Raw genomic sequence first — 19,373 nt, 5'->3', positions numbered from 1 at the left:
GGTTGGTTGGTTCTTCTGTGTGTGTGTGTGTGCGTGTGCGCTCTACTGTCGTGGGGTGATGGGGGGAGGCTAGAGAATGTTAAAAGCGAGCGGTAGCTAAGGTAGGTACCGGTAGCAGTCTCTTACTCTGCTGCTCTTGTTTCCCTTTCGCGTGATTCCGTCCTTGGTCGGAGAGGAGAATGCAGCAGGGGTTATTCTCGCGCGAGGATGGACGAGGGCGATCGTTTCGACTGTATTGTATAGGGAAGCCCCATTCTGTCATCCCCATTCTGTCATCCCCATTCTGTCATCCCCATTCTTATAATCCCCAAATATTGATTCTTTTCAATGGCTGGTTGCTAGTTGTTTACCATCCCCATGTTCGAGATCCAACAGCAAACAGCACCTTATAAAATCTACCTCATTGGCACATCTCACGAGATGTTCAGGCGAAGGGGAAAAAAAAAAAAAAAAAAAAAAAAAAAAAAGCGATAACGTGTACAACAAGCAACAAAAAGAGATTGGAAGATATATATATAATTTTTCTTCTTCTTTTTTTTTTCACTCGGTAGTAAAAAGATGAGCGGCCACGCCACCGCTTTCAGTATCGCGACAGGGCTTGAGAGTCGACAGTCTTGTTCTGGAGGAGGACGTACTGTAGAGGCAGGCAGATGATGGTGGAAGCTGACGGCTCGTGCGTTGCCTTTGAACTTCCTGCGGTCAGTATCTAGAAGCCGTCATGGAATACTGTATCTATCGGCTTGTGCTACCGGTACCTAGGTACAGTATGTGATTGAGTCTGTGCTACATCGTCGATTACCTTGCATTTAACTTTGGAAAAAAAAAAGAAAAGAAAAAAGGAAAGAAAAAAGGAAAGAAAAAAAGAAGAAAAAAAGAAAGAAAAAAAAAGAAAAAAAAAAATCCCGCCCTGGCGCAGCTCCGCCACTTTCTAAATCCATGCTCACCGACGACGGCTACGTGTAATTGTCTCCACGGTTGCGTGTGCAGTAGAATGGAATGGGGGCCAGTCCTCTGTGACCGCGATCCATACATAGCAGCGTAGCACGGCTATCATAGGTCCACAACGATGGACACCGCCGTGGTAAATGGATCCGAGTGGTGAACGCTTACCGGTATTCGGCTTGGTTCGATAACGAAAGGAAATAAATAACAAGGAAGATAGGTACGGTACGTACCCCAGCATAGCCACAGCGAGTCTTACTTGTACATCTCTCAGTCAGCAAAAGCGTTTTCCGAAAGCGGCAGCCTAGAGCGCGCATCCATCCGGTCTGTAAGCACATACCTACTCCGGCGTAGGGTTTGCAGTCGCACAGTTGGGAAACCTCTTTCTTGCCACGCTAGCTTTTCTCGGGCTGCTTAATCTTAGGGGTAGCTAGGTAGCTTCATTGGGTTGTACGTGTTCGGTTCACCACGATTAAATGGAAACCACTTTCATATAGGTAGCCAGGATTGAATCGGGAAGCGAGCGGCATCTATCTGGCTTACGCAGAGGATGCAGAAGCACTACGGCAGCAAATCTTCTTCGCCCAGAGCAGATATATCGCAAATATTCTCTTACTACCCATTATATTCCTGCTATCAATTTCCCCCCCTCTCGATTTTTGCTCCGCCGCTCGTCCAGATCTCGATGCTCATACATCCTCACAATTTCCAAAGTGCCAGCATACATCAGACAGACATCTTTCTCCATGAGCATAGCTCGCGTCGCTCGCGAACCGCGGTCTGAACACTGTAGGCGCCTCCGCACCTGTCTTGCCCAGCCAGCCGGCCATAGCCATAGTGCGTGGTTTCCTGATCCTAAATTCCTGGTCCTAAATAGAGCTAGGGTAGGTCATATATACATAGCCTCTTTTTTCGGCCGCGACCCGGCTATTCACGTCTCTGAGTCCTAGAGCAGAGAAGATGAAAAGGCAGGTACCGAGAACAGCGATACGGGTGTCGATGGTACGACTGAAGCAGCCACTTAGCTTCAGCTATCTTCTTTGATCTCCGTATAGTAGAATGGCAGCTGTACAATAGCGAGGCTGGCTCGCTGTCGATGAAACTCCCGCTGTCACTTTCTGCGTTGCCGAGACCACTTCAATAAGTGGAGGGGGGGGGGGGGGGGGGACGCCTTGTGTTCTGCATTTGTTGTGTTGGTCTGGTATCTTGTGTGAATCCGGTTCGGGTGGCCTGTTCCGGGTCGTAAACTCTTGTCTCTGTTCTGGGCAGAAACTGGACAATCGCCTTGTCTTTAGGGGTGGTAGGTTGGGATTGGGTGTCAGTGTCCGAGTATTGTGACGGCGATGTGATTGATCTTGTCTTCCATGGGTAGGTTCTGGATAGAAGTTCGCCTATTAATTTAAACAATGAATTTTCTTCCGTACCAAAGAGAATTGATGCAATGGAGAGCGAAGGGTGGTGTTGTGAAGGTGAGAGTGGTAGGTAGTGGTAATGAGTGGAAGTGTTGGAGGTAAGAGTATGTTTCTTTAGAGTTTAAAGAGGAAAGTCAATTAAGAGTATAAGGCTGTTCCGTTCTTTCCTTGGTCATTTGTTGGTTGATTTTGTGGGGCAAGTGACTTTTAAGCTTGCGAGGGAAGGAGCTTTCGTAGCTGGAGCTGCCTTAAGCAGAATTGATGTAAGGAGAAGCTTAAAGCTTCTGGTTGTCTCGGTGAGCGATGATATGTTTGAGTGTAGTTGTGCGCTTCGACCTTATCGTATGTTAGGTTGCTGGTTGTGAGCCGTGGTTGTGGTGCGGTTGAGTGTGGGTTGTAGGTGTGGGTGTGGGTATGGGTGTGGCAGGTTGGCTGGCTATAGTGTGTAAGTCTTTGGTGTGTTGCTGAGTGGGAGATGGGGTTTGGGGGTGTTCTCTTTGGTTGCTGTATTGGTGGTGTTATAAAGGGGTTGTTAGTGTTCTCGGTATTGTTTGTATTGTTTGTATTGTTGTCTTGACTGCGAACCAGAGGGTTGCTAGTCGGTCCCTGCGTTAATCGCCACTTCAATAAGTGGAAGAGGGACGCCTTGTGTATAGAGAGAATGATATTTCCAAGTTTTCCGTGATAGGAGAAGTCTATGTACTCCTCTGGCGCGCAGGTGCGCCTAAGAGGCCTGGTAGCCTCAGGCCATTACAAGACCCAAGTCCCGAATAACGACATATCCATCACTCGGTATTGAATCTAGTCTTTAGGACTCCAAGGACCGAGATTCGGTCGAGGAATTCGACAGGCAAGTCTCAAAATTTGACTATCGAACAAGACGTCGAGTCCATTGCAGCGAGTGGTTAGCGGCCCTGCTGTTGCTGCAGCACTTGCTGTATCTGTTGCAGGTGTTATGGATACGCTTTGCATCTCAGCAGTTGATCTTCTATGCTCGATCAGAAGCTCTTAAACCCGACACGATAAAAAAACCCAAGCAGAAAAAAAAAAGATCGATCAAGCTGGCAAGAAACCGTGTCCACGAATGGCACAAGAGACACGGACCTGTCCTGTCCCATTCACCGAATCAAGAGATCGAAAAGGTTTGAAATTTGATTCTGTAATCGTACAAAGTGGTAGGTAGACAGAGAAGAGGATCAGGAAAGAAAAAGAAAAAAAAAGAGATTACTAGAAGAAAAAGAGGACGTCGCAAATCAATTGAGATTACGAAATGAAAGAGGATAGTGTGAAATGAATCATCACAGGCGGAACTCGATCAAAGCGACAGAAAGTAAATACAAAAAAAACCGAAAATACCAAGAGTGAAGATGAAACACCCCAAAAAATAAAAAATTTAAAATGCCTGCGACGCAAAAATCATATGCCCGAATATCATTCAATAGATAAGACTCCTTCTATTATCGAAAATACGAAAGAACATACATATTGCTGCTCCATATCCAGCATTTACCTTAGGTACCTACCACAATCAGATACAAGCGACAGCCCATCCATCCATCCATCCATCCACTCCCCTCGCTCGCTCGCTCGCTTAGCGCCCCCCCCCCCTCCACCAAACAAAACCAGAAAACAAAACACCACCCTGCAACACAGCTGAAAGCAAGCCATGACCCCGCCATCCACACTCTACAGAAAACGAACGAAAAAAACCCTCACGGTAAATAAATCGATGCGAGGTGAAACAGCGCCACACCAACTCGATTTCCATCGCACACACCCACCCGTTCTTCGACAGAGCTGCCACACACACACCAACAGGCGAAAAAAGACGGTCGGGGCGTGAGAGAATGGAACTGCGACGGGACGCCACCGAATCGTCTGTACCCTGCGCAGTGGGATGTCGCAAAGGTATATATATATATATATATATATACACCCCAGTGAAATGTTTTCTTGGGGCGACATGCCGGCGGATGGATGACCCGGTCGCAGGTGTTCGATCGGGCCAGAGAGGGCTCCGGGCTTGTTGTGTATTATTATCTTGGGACGCGGAGGGAGTGTCGTTGATAGGGAAGGTTCGGAGCAGAGTACTTGTACATTTACCTACCTAGGTACCTAGGTACTGGCCTCATGCCAAGGGCACTCACTCACTCACTCACTCACTTAGCCACGCAACAGAAACAATCCACTGTCCCATAGAGTGTATTATCGTCAGGAGAGAAAGGAGGGCGCGGAGAGCAGTCATCCCCAAACACCATAGAATTCAACGCTGGCTGGCTCCGTTTATGCGACGCTTCCAAGACTCAGAAAAGTGCAGATGTCCTGTCATATCCATTCCATCGCTCGTTACCGCTTCCCCAACGCCGCCACAAGCCCACCGCCCTATCCAAGTATATGAACACTATGAACAACACCCCTCAAACCCGGATGCCCGCCTCCCCTGACCATTACATCCCAGCCGGTCCCAGTCCACCGGACGGCCCTCCATTAACTTCAACCTCCGCACTCAAAATAGAAGGGGTAGCCGAACCCACAGCCGGACTGGAAATCCTCAACTTCCTCAGCGCACGCATCATCCCCTCGAGCGACGTCTTCTCCTTGATCAACATCCCACGCGCCAGATCCCTAATAGCTTTCCTCCCCATTTTCTCGTGAAGATCCTGCCAACCCGCTAATTCGCCTGCAACGACTTGTTGGGTATACCTCAGCTCTCGCCCGAGCTCGTCGGCTTCCTCTTTCGTGCGACGCATCTTATCTTCTTTCTCCTCGTTCAGACGCTGACGAGTGTCGTCCAGGAGGCCGAGCGGCCAGCGGGTAGAGCGTGAGAGTGAGTTGTAGTTGCGCTCGATAGCTTTGCGAGAAGATGTTATGGAGGAGATGAGGGAGGTGGGACGAGAGAGCGAGAGGAGCATGGCAATGATGGTGCTATGGATGGAGAGAATTGTGGCGTGGAAGGCCGTGTAAGGCGAATTAGAGGGAGGTGTAAGGCACTGGACGTAGGCCGTTAGAGCCGAGGTGTGGGTTTTGGGAAGACCTTCGAGGGTGGAGATTGCCCGTGACGCAAGAATCCATGCGCTGTGGAGATCTACTGGTTGCTTAGTATCGAACCGGCATGGGGTTGCGGAAATCTTACCGGTGTTTGTATTTTGCACCATATTGGCTCTCCGTGCGACACTCTTGGTAGAGTAATTCACATTTCGCACCATATCCCTGGCATGATCGACGAATCTCTCAACATCTCTTATATCTTCCACTGGCTCATACTCTTCTCTGACTGTCTCAATCCTGGCCTCAGACTTCAACTTACTTCGCTGCTCCATCATATCCGCTCGAATATCGGGCACGAGAAAGAACTCCCACAGCATCTCATGCGTCGAGAACGTTGAATGTGCCAGGAGTATGTTCAAGAATCCATCCAGCCGGATTTGAATGTCTCTCAAAACGGCTCTCGATGGTTTCGAAGGCAGCTGGAACGGCGATCGCATGCCTGAGATCGATGGTAGCCAGGATGCTGGGTTCTCAAGCGCAAGGAGCTGGGCTAGATGTTCAAAGTCGGCGAGAGAACGTCTACAAGTCGTCACTGTAAAGCTCTGATTGACAGATGGTGCACCAGACTTGACCACGAGACGGATCGTAGCATCTTCGACGAAGAATGATCGAACGACGGCTGTGATTCTGCCATCCGCGGCCGGCTGGCCAGAGAAGAGGATCAGGTCATCGATTCGATTCCGAACATCATCATCTTTGGCCAACTCAACAGCCGTGAGGCCACGAAGCTCCTTGGCGAACATGTCCACTCGAGGGTCACCAAACAGAGCCCGGACCATTTCAAGTCGACCGTATTTGCTAGCAACCATCAATGGTGTGAACTTCTTGTCATTGGTCGCGTTGACGTCCGAATCACAATGTAGCAAGATGCGCAGCGCCACCTGAGGATCATTGACTATGTGCAGAAGGGTGTTCCCCTTGGCGTCAACATGGTCGTCCAGATGTAACGGTTGGCCGTCTCCCTGAGAGATCGTAGCCGATGTCAAACCTGCTTCTACCATTGCTCTATAGTTTCCATGGTCATATGATCGACAGAGAGCAAATAGTGGTGTTTGTCCATTTCTATCCTTCTGCCGCCATGGCAAGAGCCGCCCTACCCGAGGGATGAGTGTCGGAGCATTGAACAGGTAATGGGCAACACTTCTGCCCCGGATGTCCTGTTTTGCCAAATATTCAACCACCAACGCCTCGGATTCGGCTTGATAGACAAATTCCAGGATGATGTCGATAAGTTCTGTGTGGCCCAGCTGAACAGCCGCGCTGAGCAGTGTTGTGCCCTCATTATTTGTGTCCTGAATAACGTAATCAAGTGGGAAGTAGTTGCGCAGGGTCAATAGGTACTTTAGAGCTTCTGGTCTTTCATTTTGAACTGCCATCATTGGGACAGACTCTCCAAATGAATCCTCTGTTTGAGAGAGCCTTTCGATCGAGGTATCGCCTTCTATACCACTACCCACGGAGTCGATGGTAGTCGCTCTCGATCGGAACGACATCTCAGAGCTGCTAGACATGCTTCGCGTATCCATCGTCACAAATTTGGGCTTTCGTAGGGGTGGGTGGCGCTCCTCCTCTTCATCATGACTGATCTGAAACGGAAACACGTGATTGAGGGTTGAGGCTTGTGATAATCTGCCAGATTCGCTTGACTTCGAGGATGTCCGTCTCGCGTGGCCATTCGACGACTTCCAAGGGGTATTTTCATCGACCAAATATTCGATGATAGTTTCGTCGTCGGATGAAGGGTCCTTCTCTGGCTCCATAATAGCGATCATATCTTTGATGTCTCCCTTCTTCGTAGCTTGCCATAACTTGTGATTCCTCCGGCTTGCCTTCCGTAGGCCTCCAGAGTCTCGTGCCAGGTATGATAGGACAGCTTCAAAAGTGCTAAGTGCGTAGCCCATCTCCCCACTTTCAACATCATCAATGAAGATAAAGTGGCGCATGTATAACAGGCGAGCTTGGAGGTATTTGACCTGGGACCTGATCACGACAACCAGAAGCAGCGATACCAGTGTGTCGGCGTTAATGGTCAAAACAGGACTGGATTTCTCAAAGGATGGAGGAGCGCCATTGGCAGCAACTTTCGGAACCTCTGTGAGCTGGGTGACAGTTTTCAGAGTCAACAACAAGATATCCATCATTTGTTGCGGACTGCCGGCGCTGCCCAATTTTCGAAATTCCTCCACGGCCCGGCCCAGCCTTAGCGTCAATTCGTGTTTGCCCCTTTGCCCGCCTTGGATAAGAATGCCGACTTGCGAAATGTCAACAAATTCCATTTGTCTGATTTTCGACTCCAGGTCGATATCCTCGGGTCGCTTCATAGCACATAATCTCGGGTAAAGTACGGTATGGTGAACCTGCTCGGCCACATATCTCTCAATCAGGCGCTCTACGACAGGCCCGGTGAGATCTGTGGTAGCTCCTAGTAAAGATAATTGTTGCTTGTCGACCATTTGGAACAAATCTATGGCAGATGTCACCGCAGTCTCCAAGGCTCCTCGCATAACATCCTCGTCTTCCTCGGCAAAGAAGTCTTCCATACCTCGTCGACCTGCATGGCCATTCGGCCGCATACTTGGTGCCGAACTGGTGCTGTTTGATCGCACATTCTTAATTGCTTTTGCGATAGGCCCGTCTGGTAAGGGATCCGGAATAACTTCTGCAGATGGCGGTGGGGGTAGTGGCTTATCAAAGACCATATTGAATTCCTTGAACAGCTTCTCCAGACCTGGCTGCATCTGCCTCGCGATCATGGGAAAATTATTGAACAGGTCATGAAATGACTGGATATCTTTCTTCTTTGGTAGACTATTTGGTGACGTAGGCGAATCTGGAAGGGATGCTAGCCGCGGTGGTAAGAGTGGCCTGCTGCCCGTCGGAAAGAGCTTCGGTACGGTCGCTGTTGCAATGTTGACCTCTTCGAATATTCCCAGCAGGGGCCTCGAGATGTAGTATATCAGCCATTGCCTCGGTTCCAACGAATCTGGGTACCATAAAGTATCTGTCAAGAATTGCGCCTGGTTGAGAGTTTTGAATCCTATCAGACCACATCAGCTCATGCTCCTATCCTAAGTCAATTGACGTACCCTTGTTGCTGTAGACATATGCATCCTTGACCACTACCGTCCTGCCATTGATGGTTGTAAATTGTTTTGCCTTCCCCCGACTCTCTCGCATGTTCGGCGCATCCTTCCCTCCCGCTGTCGCGTGGTTGGCTGGTATTCGCAAGACATGGCTTCCAAGAAACTCCTCAGATCCAGCTAGATCTGAGTATAGGGCACCAGACTCGCGGTCGCGGGAGGTAAGGAGAACTTCAGTAGAAGGTACTAGCAGGATCTACAGACCTGGTCAGCACGTGTATCACAATGCGCCAGGGAGCGCTGCTCCAGGCAGCTTACATGATGATGGACGGGAGTACACTGAGAGGGCACAGCGCTCTTGAAGAAGGCACTCAGAAAAGGGTTTAAGGGTTGCATTCATTCGACATTCGCGCGCCGCCAGAGATCGCAGGGCACCGGTCCAATCCAATTCAGATTGTCCAGTTCCGTCCAGTTCAGTCCAGTGTAATCCAGCCCAGCCCAGTCTAGCAACGTGTTCAGCCCGGGGTTCCTGATATCACCACCTGGCCGGATGTGATGCGCCGGACTTGGAGATGCTGGCTTGATCTTGATGCCGAAGACGGATGGTTGGCCGGGCTTGGGCGGTTGGTGCGTGGTCTGATGTCTGTTGCCTGATGCTTGTTGTTACGTCTATTATTTATTCGTTGACAAATTATCGTTTCAGGTGTTCTGACGGTTGTGGATGCTTGCTTCAAGAAGATGTCGGGATACAGCTTTGGGATAAAGTTGGTGTCGCCTGGATTATCTCCGTATTCGTACCTGGCCAGGATCTTGACTGGAGGACGCGTCCACTGGCAGGTCGTCGGGATGTCGTCCGCTGACTAAGCGAAGCCCCTTATCACAGCCGCGCATAAGCGCGCGCCGCGTGCGCTAATAAGCCCCTTTTTTTTGCCCCGACACAACATCAGTATCGCTCCGTCTTCAGTCCACCCCATCTCTGGATGCCGTCCCCCACTACTGCTGCAATGCTGTGTATCACAACGTTTGTGTAACTGTACAGCGGGGAAATTCGAGAGCTAAAAAGCTAAAGCTATCCCTCCTTGATCAAGTCGATCACTACAACTTTCTCAAGTCATAGGTGTGAAGATCTGTCCAACTATCAAGTTTTGCTTTTCTCTGTTCTTTCCACATTCAAGCTTTCTCTACCCAACTCTCTCTTTACAATGGCCAAGAAAGTCCTCGTGGGATATGGAGTCGATATCGATGCCGTAGCAGGATGGCTGGGAAGCTACGGCGGAGAAGACTCATCTAGTGATATCAGCAGAGGTACAATCTACTGAAGCTTCCTTCATAATGGCAGCACTCACAACCCAAAGGTGTATTCGCGGGCACCATTGGTGTCCGTCGTCTCCTCAGGCTGTTTGACAAGAACGGCTTCAAAGCAACCTGGTTCATCCCGGGCCACTCTCTCGAGACCTTCCCAGAGGAATGTGCCATGATCCGAGACGAAGGCCACGAGATCGGTCTCCACGGATACTCCCACGAGAACCCAGCCGATATGAATTTGGAGCAGCAAAGAGACGTGCTTGATAAGACGTACAACATGCTCACAGAGTTCTGTGGGAAACCTCCAAGAGGTAGTGTAGCTCCGTGGTGGGAGACTTCCAAAGAGGGCGCTGAGCTGCTGTTGAGTTATGGCATTGAGTATGACCACAGCATGTCTCACGATGATGCCCAGATGTACTGGCTCAGAATCGGAGATACCTGGACCAAAATCGATTACGAGAAGAGGGCTGAGGAGTGGATGAAGCCTTTGGTCAAGGGCCAGCCAACGGGACTGGTTGAGATTCCAGCCTCCTGGTACATTGACGATCTGCCTCCTATGATGTTCATCAAGAAGGCCCCGAACTCGCACGGATGGGTTGACCCCAAGGTGGTGGAGCAGTTGTGGATGGACCACTTCGATTACTTCTACGAAAACTATGACGAGTTCTGCTTTCCCATGACTATTCATCCTGATGTATCGGGTAGACCACACGTTCTGAAGATGCACCAAAGGTACGTTGAATCTTTGCAGAGCGAGTATGAGAGATGAGTAATGATATGGGTAGGATCATCGATCACATCAATAAACACGAGGGTGTTGAATGGGTCACGTTCGAGCAGATGACCGACGACTTCAAGAGCAAAAACACCCCCGAAGCAGGAGCAGTGATGCCCGCCGCAGTGGGAGCGAAGCTCAAGAAGAGATATTCCACGACTGAATGATACCGATTCTATCCAGGGCTCCTCCCTTCGACCCCCACATACGTTTTCTTTTTGTCTATCCGAGCCACACTTTCTTCACCATCTCCAGTCCCTCTTTCAAACCCTCGTTGTCGACCCCCCACGCACAGCTCATGCCATGCCCGCCGTCCGTCACACTCAGAACCAGCTCCTTCTCGCCACCCTTCACAGCTCCCTTCCTCTTCACCAGCTCCACAAACCTCTTACTGCTCTCCACACTCACGAGAAGATCCTCCCGTCCCTGCACCACGAACAACGCTGGCAATTTATCCCCTTTCTCCACCCTCCTGAACGGAAAAAGCCGATCATCGGTTCCAAGGTATTTGTGCAGAGTACCTTGCTGCATCATCGCGAAGATCAGCGGGAACCGGGCAAGCGTCATGTCTGAGGACACAACAGTGCCCTTAGGAGAGGAAGCGAGGTGGTTTTCCACGTAGGTCAACGGCAAAGTAGGACCAGGCGGTGGCGTCGCGCTAGGCGCAGACAAAGGCGGCATGTCAAGATCAATGCCAGGAAAATCAGCCGTACAAGCTTTGATTTTCTCCGAGTGGTTGAGCGCGAATTGTATACTCATATATCCACCTATTCCGCATCAGTGCCTCTCCACCCTCGCTTCAAAGTTCAATACAGCGACTTCCAGAACAGTCGAGGAAGATGTAGGAAACGGGACCACATACCAGCACTATCCCCCGCCGTAATAATCCTCTCCAAGTCCACTCCCAGCCCCCCAATCTTGCTCTTTTTCAACACGTCCGGCAGGCTGGAATGCAGATATGCCCACATATCATCCAAGTCATCCATCATATCCATACCCGTGCTCTCCGGCAGTAGCCTGTAGTTTGCAGACACGACAATGGCGTTCTCCGCGGCTGCGAGCTCGAGCACCCAGAGTGGGAACCAGTCTTCGTAGAGTGAGGAGCCTGTGACCTGCTCTCGCATCAACAACCCTTCTTCTCCTCTTTTTCTTACTTCTCAAAAATGGGATAAATGGTGGAAGTGGAAATGGAAAAGGGGGAGAAAAAAAAGTAACTACATACGAATCCGCCCCCGTGAAACCTCACAACCAGCGGCGCCGTCGTGTTCGCCGGCAGCGAGTCCGGGATCAGAACGTCGAGCTCAACGCCCGCTCCCCCCACATTCTTGTACTCCACGGTCAGGATCTCGAAGCCATTGAACTTTCCCGCCTTCTTGAGGGAAGGGTCGTTGACGAATGGCTCCATGTCTGCACGAGTGCGATCAGAGGGCGGGGAGGGTCGTCAGTCTTTTGTATAAGGAGATGGATAGATATATATCTCTTATTTCGTCAAGAGATTTTTTTTTCTTTCAGATTCTTCTTTTCTCCGTACAGAAGAAAACAGGAAAAAAGATATACCTGTCTACATTCTCGCCCTCATGACCAGATGATCTCATCTAACGTCATTCTCCTTTTTTTTCTCCTTTTTTTTCTCCTTTTCTTTGGGGAGGGGGCTCGTGCTGGAATCGGGAAACTCGTACTCGTCTCTCTCGGACTCTCTCTCCCACTTTCCTGATTCTGTCATCGGCGTTCGAAATAGAATGTCCGATGAGCACATATATATGTATATGTATGTACCGGTATGTACTATATGTATGAAAGATAAGCGCGGTAAAACGAAAGTGCTTCCGAGAAATATGATTATTCCTTTTAGAATCCATTTCTTTCTTATAGCTTCGCTCGAGTAATAAATAAAGGCAAAAATACAGTAAGAAGTCTATCCGGGAATCTTGCGATCCTATACCATTTCGAGATTGCATGTCTCAGATCGTATTGTTATATAATATATATATTACAGTTTCAGCAACCCCCTTTTCTCGAGCGGTAATATCGGGAAACCAAAAAAACATACACATACACACACACACACACACATTCCCGCCATCTATCAAAACCTGCACATAGTTCAATTCAGAAGAGAGTATTTCGTTTGTACAAAAGTGATATATAATATATATCATTATGCAGATCCGATCCGATCCGATCTGGTCTTATCTGATCTGATCTGCGCTAACCTAGCCTCCTCCTCCAGTCCTTAATTAGGTGGAGGGAGGCAGAGCGATGTTTCTATCTATCTACCTGCCTGGGCTCGTTCGTGAAGAGTGGCGTGGAGGACCCGGACGGGTTGACTATCTTCCCTAGTAAGTTATACAGCGCAAGATTTTCACGCATTTTTGCTTCGCTTCGACCCCATTGTTTTGTTCGGGCAGGGGAAGTAAAAGTAAGTAAGCAAGCCCCTCCGTCCGCCAGAAACAGAAACGCCAGGCGCCTAGATTTACATACGACAAACGCAACACGGCCAAACAAAAACATACAGGTACAATCGTCGCCCCGCCCCAGGTTTCGCTCGCTGCGAAGTATGCGACATTTTGTTGAGAAAAAAAGAAATGAGATGTGAGGATTTCTGTGCAGGGAGATGCTCAGATGTAATCCCTCCCACTCTTCTGCAGCTCGATCAGCCGCCAGCCCCTCGTCTCGGGATTATTGACATCCTCGGGCACGCGCGTAACTCCAATCGCGTAGGTCACAAGCTGCACTTTATCCTCCATGCCGGCCGCCAACTCATTCGTCTTCGCCTTGCGGTACACGTGCACCTCCTGCGTGCGGCACGTCACGATGAACACTGGGACATCTCCTGGATCCAAGATCCGCGCCTGCAAGATCTCCACGTTCCTGATGTCCAGGATCCGGCCATCGGATTTCAAGCCCGCAGTCGTGTACTGCTTACTCAGCGCGTCGTAGACTTGGAACTGCGCAGCGGAGAGCCACAAGCGCAGGGTCTCGGTGTCGCCCTTGACGTAGGCGTCGAGCACTTCGGGGAGGATGTACTCGCGCATCTCACGCAGGAATGGCTCCATCTGGAAGGACGGGTCCATCTCGCGGAACTTCTTGATGACCATTGCCGTCTCGTTCTCGGCGAAGAAGCCGGCGACACGGTCGGAGATGGAGCGCGCGGTAGAGATGAGCGGGTTCTCGGACTCGTTGTAGGTATTCTTCATAGAGAATATGCCTTGCATGAGGCGGTTGGAGTCGCGGAAGTCGCGCCAGGATTCTTTCCAGGCGGCGTCTTTATGGACGGTTACGTTGGTGCCGGCCCTGGGACTATTTAACAGCTGACTCTTGGGTTCTGGATGGGGACTTACTCCGGGTCTTCTTGAGCAACTTCAACCCGTCTGCCGTGCATACCCAACCTTGCAGCCTCCTCCGCCTCCCGCAATTCCCTCTTCTTTCTGCGCTCCTCCTTCTCGACCCATCCTCCGTAGCGCGAGCTGCTGCCATCATCAATCACATTCTTGACATTCTTATACGCCTCCGTCTCTCGAATCGGCCGAGTCCCCTTCTCAATAACAGTAGCTGTAGCATTGACCGTCGTCCGCACACCCTTGACAACAGACGTATCCCACGTCCACGCAGCTCCCTGCCCAACAGCCCCAGCAGTAGTCTTCAGCACCTTCGCCGTCGTCGATGACACTGCGCCAGTTGTAGATTCGTACGCCTCACGAGCCCGTCTTACAGACTCGTTCTCCGTAAACTGCTGGGCACCAGCTGCCAAAGCCTTGGTGGACTCGTTCCACTCCTTTGAAGCCTTGAATTCCGATTGCAGGGTGTCGGTGAAGACTTGCCATGGCGACTTGTCCCCGTGAGGCGGCGGTGGAGGAGGGGCTTCCTTCTCCTCTTTGCCCTCGCCTTCACTCTCGCCCTCTTTCTTCTCCTTCTCCTTCTCCTTCTCCTCTCCAGATGAAGACTCGTCCGCCTCACCAGACGTTTTCTTTGCCGTGTCCTCCTCGGGAGCCTGCTTTTTAGGCGATTCTTTGGCCTGCTTCTCCTGTCCTAACCTCGAGCTCTGGTGGAAGTATCTCGACGATGATCCCGCTCCTAGCGTCCGTATATCATGCGGTAGGAATTGCGACCGTAACGCGAAAAGCTGCAATGGAATTGATGTCCGGTTGTTAGGAATGGAAGGTAAGTTCGAGGATTGCGTTTGCTGTGAAAGTCGTCTGTACGCTGTCGTCTGAGTTCTTAATATTGAAGCCAGCTGAGCGTTAGGAGACGCCCTCTTCGCCGCATTTCGAAGACCGTTCATTATCGAATTCGTGGAGTATCAGGCGCAGTTCGGAAAGCGCTCATTCAGAGAGGCAATTTAACAATGAAGGACGAGGAGTGGTTGAGTGCAAAAAAATAAAATCCTTAGGCCCGCAGCGACAGCGGCGTTCCAACATTTTCGCCCGAGCAAGCAGCCGGAAAAAGTGGGACAGGCTTATTTAGCTTAGCAAATCGACATTTTGGGAACGTCAACCTCGAATATCAAAACACCAGGCCTTCGTCCGACCACCACCCACCCAAGACCATGAGTCGGACAGCCTCCCGGCGCCTGCTGGCAGCACAGCCGCCTGTCACAGAACTGCTGCACACACGCAATCTGCCCTCACGATGTCTACGCCCATTCTCCAGCTCCTCCTCACGACTCGCCGAAGGCGACCGCCCGAAAAGATCAGTCGCCGCACCACGAGCCATGCCCAAACTTCCCTCCATGTCCTTCGCTGCGAAAAAAGCTGCACCTTTGCGCGGCTCCCTGCAATCGCCGTCCTTGCATCCGCAGGCCAAACGCGAGACGGTCAGCGACCTCGCCGACATGTTCAACCTGATAACGAAGCGGAACAGCGAACAGCGGCCTGGAGGCGCGATCGACAACCGCGGTCGTGGCGTCAAGACCGAGACGCAGTACTCTTCGGACCGCAGTGGGAACTTGATCGCGCGCGCGGGTGAGCACCTAGAGACGTCGTGGCAGCTACACGTTTACGCTACACGCCACAATGTTCACATCACGGTCGTAAGGCCGCCGAACTGGTATCATCCCCAGACCGGAAAGCGGTATCCTGAAAAGGGGAATAATCGGACGGTGGCGTTGAGTCTGGCGGCGGGAAATCTGGGGTTCCGGAAGGCGGGACGGAAGCATTATGATAGCGCGTTTCAGCTGGCGAGTTATGTGATGGCGAGGATGCACGAGTCGGGGATGAGTGCGTGGATCGACCAGCTGGAGGTGTTTCTGCGTGGGTTTGGAGCGGGCAGGGAAGCTGTTACGAAAGCCTTGCTTGGGACCGAGGGGAGGTATTTGAGGGGGAAGGTTGTGAAGGTTAGTGATGCAACGAGGTTGAAGTTTGGAGGGACCAGGAGTAAGAAGCCGAGACGTCTGGGTTAGATGGGTTGTTCGCTGGATAGTTAGCTACAGCGAGATGTGCACACTACACGCTGCACTGCCCTCGAGATGTGTAGAAAACCTGTATCATAAAAATAGACTCTGGCTGGTATCATCCGTCCGGAACGCCTCGCTTGTACCAAAATCCACCGCGGCATACCAGTGCCGCTCAATTCCAGTGGAGGAATCATGAATCCACTGGTCTAGTCTTCTTACGCGGCGCTCTTTCCGCAGGATGTACCTCCCTTCCCGATGTATCCCTCACGGGCTGTTTCCCCTTTCCACTCCCACCCCTCCGCCTTTCTTCCTCACTATCCCACTCCTCATCCCCGTTATCTACACTCGTCCTCTGCACACTACTCCCCATATTCCCCAGCATGCCGGCGCGCTCACCCACGCGATGATCCGCATCGTCACACATCATCAGTTCTCCCTCGGCGGTCTCGAAATCGGGCGGAGCAATCCACTCCTTGGGAACCACACAAGGCAGGGCGATTCCTATACTTGCGGCACGGTTCAGCCAGGCCGGACTGGGACGTCGGGTCAGCTTCTCGCACAGGTACGCGGTGAAGTGGTTGCAGTTGCGGGTGAGCAGATTGTAGGAGGTACCCTGGAAGACCTCGGACGCCTCGTGGATTATGGCGTCGATCTCGGCCGGCGATGAGAAACTGAAGCCGTGCAGGAGCTCGCACTTGAACGTTCCACCGGGAGGAACTGCTCGGGGCTGGGTATAATAGACGCCTGTTGTGGGAAGGTCATGGCCGCCATAGGCATATTCCCGGTCGTTGATAACGACTCCGCTGTGGAGGAGAGAGGTGCCAAGTGTCCAGAGGAGAGATGCGACTTTTCCTGGCTGGGGAGGTTAGGATCAGATAGATAATAGGTGGTAGTAGAGATTGAGAGATGGGGTTTGGAGTAGAGTGTGTAGAGATTGTTTCAGCAGAGAAAGGTTGCCTACTGGCAGTAAATCGTAGACATTGATCTTGATATCAGTTTTCTGGAGGGAGAGGGTTGATCGATGCTTGCTCTTGCGTGGGTGTTTGCTCGCCATGGTAGCCTCAATGGGTGTTGTTTGAAGCTATCTTCCTTACCTACCGAAGTATTACCTATCGTCATGGCCTGGGCATTGATTGATCTTTGCATCTCTCTCCTCGTCAGCCCAGGCGGCCGCGTCACGTGGTGTTGACCTACTGAAAAGCTTCATACCTTACCTATGCAGATACTTCCATTTCATCACTGATCAGATTCCGCGTCGCCGACTGAGTCTATTAGTCGCACAAATCAATTCTACGGGGCGAAAGGGTTCAATTCCTTTCGTTCCGCACAAGGCTATCCATCACGACTCCATTCACCCCCACCTTCGCTAACTTCTCTTCTTTTCTCGTCACGTTCAAAAGGCCGGTAGCAAGAACTGTCAGCAAATTCAAATCCCTTTCTCACAACAACAACAACAACAACAAAGTCTTACACCCCACCACCAACACCAACACCAACACCACCACAACCACAACCACAACTACAACCGCCACCACTACCACCCGCGCCTTCGCCTCCGCGAAAAAGAACAAGAAGATGCCGCCCAAGAAGGCCGTCAAGGAGGAAAAAATCCTCCTGGGCCGGCCTGGCAACAACCTGAAGAGTGGAATCGTATGTTCGTTCTCTGCCTCGCCGTGCCTGCAGTGATACTGCATTGCACTGTACAGCACTGCAACTTCGACTGCCACTGACAGCATCCAATCGATCAGGTCGGTCTCGCCAACGTGGGAAAGTCGACGCTCTTCCAAGCCATCACCAAATGCCATCTGGGTAACCCCGCCGTAAGTTCCAAGCTCCGAGCCGAATCTCCACTTACGCACGCACGCACCGCACGCACTCCACCGCTCTTGCAAATTCTTCTCGTCCAATTTTTTCCTTTCTAATATATATGCCACCGCAGAACTTCCCCTTCGCTACCATCGAACCCGAAGAATCTCGAGTCATCGTCCCTGATGAGCGGTACGACTGGCTGTGCGAGAAATACAACCCCAAGTCCCGCGTTCCTGCACATCTCACCATCTATGATATCGCTGGCTTGACCCGGGGCGCCTCAAAGGGCGAGGGTCTGGGAAATGCCTTTTTGTCCCATATCCGTGCTGTTGATGCCATCTTCCAGGTCGTACGATGCTTCGATGACGCTGAAATTATTCATATTGAGGGTGATGTTGACCCCGTGCGGGATCTGACCATCATCAGCGACGAGTTGCGCATCAAGGATATCGAGTTCACCGAGAAGGCGCTCGAGGCTCAGAAGAAGTTGACACGCCGTGGTGGTCAATCTCTCGAGATGAAGAAGCTCAAGGAGGAAGAGGCATGCATCGAAAAGGTCCTCGCTCTCCTCCAAGGGGGCGGTGACGTCCGAAAGGGCGATTGGAGTGCCAAGGAGGTACGAACAAATTCTCTTTCAATTTTCTCCAACCCCATACACTATCCTGATGACAAAAGGCCATGAGGCCTGATAATCCCAGCTCGTCGAGTGCCTCACGTACAACGTAGAGAGCTACTGAGATAAGAAACACGTTCTGATCTAGTTACCTTCTTCCGCTTCTCACATGCAATTCTTCCTATACCAGATGCTGATCAGAAGGTTTAGATCGAGTACATAAACCCTCTCTTCCTCCTTACCGCCAAGCCAGTCGTCTACCTCATCAACTTGAGCGAGAAGGACTACATCCGAAAGAAAAATAAGCATCTCGCCAAGGTCATGGAATGGATCAAGGAGCACGCCGCCGGCGACCCGATCCTCCCCATCTCCATCTGCCTTGAGGAGCGCCTCTCCCAATTCGAGGGCGGAAGTGACAGCCCCGAAGCCTTGGCCGAACTCAAGACCCTCGGGGTCGAGTCAGCCCTTCCCAAACTCATCACTACTATGCGCAAGGTCCTCAACCTAGGCAGCTTCTTCACAACCGGTACCGACGAAGTCCGTCAATGGACCATTCGGAACGGTACCAAAGCTCCCCAAGCTGCTGGTGTAATTCACGGTGATTTTGAGAAGACGTTCATTCAAGCCATTATTTACAACTTTACGACTCTTAAAGAGTACGGTGACGAAGCTGAGATCAAGGCCAAGGGCAAGATTCAAACGAAAGGAAAAGATTACGTGATGGAGGATGGTGATATCGCATTATTCAAGTGTGGAGCTGCAAAGGGATAATTAAATATCGAACAGAATTCACAAACAAGCTCTCCAAGAAACTCATTTCAAGAGATGTGATGGCTATTGTCTACAGTGAATGTTGCGCTATACATCTGTGGGGATAACAAGCTGACCGGCCCAGTGTTTGTGTATCACAGGTGTGTGTTGATGGTAAGACTGGTCTTCTATCAGGGGGTCAATGGTTGGTTGTATTGTTGATATCTAGTAATGCTATGAATAGTTG

The 19,373-nt window shown here is 51.0% G+C and overlaps 7 protein-coding genes across 7 annotated transcripts; 3 read left to right on the top strand and 4 right to left on the bottom strand.

Annotated features, from left to right (window-relative positions):
* Positions 1-4,801: 4,801 nt before the first annotated feature.
* Positions 4,802-8,878, bottom strand: L3040_003033 (uncharacterized protein; the record flags this gene model as incomplete). Its single annotated transcript, XM_066154303.1, has 4 exons — positions 4,802-5,439; positions 5,488-8,439; positions 8,489-8,738; positions 8,801-8,878. 4 exons carry the CDS (start codon positions 8,876-8,878, stop codon positions 4,802-4,804), a joined length of 3,918 nt encoding a protein of 1,305 aa, XP_066012279.1.
* Positions 8,879-9,684: 806 nt separating this feature from the next.
* L3040_003032 (uncharacterized protein) lies at positions 9,685-10,729 on the top strand (the record flags this gene model as incomplete). Its single annotated transcript, XM_007296499.1, has 3 exons — positions 9,685-9,787; positions 9,838-10,519; positions 10,573-10,729. 3 exons carry the CDS (start codon positions 9,685-9,687, stop codon positions 10,727-10,729), a joined length of 942 nt encoding a protein of 313 aa, XP_007296561.1.
* A 55-nt stretch (positions 10,730-10,784) lies between these two features.
* L3040_003031 (uncharacterized protein) lies at positions 10,785-11,967 on the bottom strand (the record flags this gene model as incomplete). The annotated part of the gene is made up of 3 exons (XM_007296498.1): positions 10,785-11,329; positions 11,425-11,674; positions 11,785-11,967. 3 exons carry the CDS (start codon positions 11,965-11,967, stop codon positions 10,785-10,787), a joined length of 978 nt encoding a protein of 325 aa, XP_007296560.1.
* Positions 11,968-13,180: 1,213 nt separating this feature from the next.
* On the bottom strand, positions 13,181-14,844 carry L3040_003030 (uncharacterized protein; the record flags this gene model as incomplete). Its single annotated transcript, XM_066154302.1, has 2 exons — positions 13,181-13,856; positions 13,904-14,844. The coding sequence occupies 2 exons, from the start codon at positions 14,842-14,844 to the stop codon at positions 13,181-13,183; spliced, it is 1,617 nt and encodes a 538-aa protein (XP_066012278.1).
* A 264-nt stretch (positions 14,845-15,108) lies between these two features.
* Positions 15,109-15,960, top strand: L3040_003029 (uncharacterized protein; the record flags this gene model as incomplete). The annotated part of the gene is made up of 1 exon (XM_066154301.1): positions 15,109-15,960. The coding sequence occupies one exon, from the start codon at positions 15,109-15,111 to the stop codon at positions 15,958-15,960; it is 852 nt and encodes a 283-aa protein (XP_066012277.1).
* A 184-nt stretch (positions 15,961-16,144) lies between these two features.
* Positions 16,145-17,008, bottom strand: L3040_003028 (uncharacterized protein; the record flags this gene model as incomplete). The annotated part of the gene is made up of 2 exons (XM_007296497.2): positions 16,145-16,810; positions 16,916-17,008. 2 exons carry the CDS (start codon positions 17,006-17,008, stop codon positions 16,145-16,147), a joined length of 759 nt encoding a protein of 252 aa, XP_007296559.2.
* Positions 17,009-17,529: 521 nt separating this feature from the next.
* Positions 17,530-19,147, top strand: L3040_003027 (uncharacterized protein; the record flags this gene model as incomplete). Its single annotated transcript, XM_007296496.1, has 4 exons — positions 17,530-17,604; positions 17,703-17,774; positions 17,894-18,379; positions 18,587-19,147. The coding sequence occupies 4 exons, from the start codon at positions 17,530-17,532 to the stop codon at positions 19,145-19,147; spliced, it is 1,194 nt and encodes a 397-aa protein (XP_007296558.1).
* Between the last annotated feature and the right edge of the window lie 226 nt (positions 19,148-19,373).

This window comes from Drepanopeziza brunnea (assembly GCF_022702325.1).
Source record: "Drepanopeziza brunnea f. sp. 'multigermtubi' strain 214-2 chromosome Unknown ctg4, whole genome shotgun sequence".
NCBI classification, from domain to species: Eukaryota; Fungi; Ascomycota; class Leotiomycetes; order Helotiales; family Drepanopezizaceae; genus Drepanopeziza; species Drepanopeziza brunnea.
Note: the sequence above shows the minus strand (reverse complement) of the source record. Positions and strands in the feature narration are given on the sequence as shown.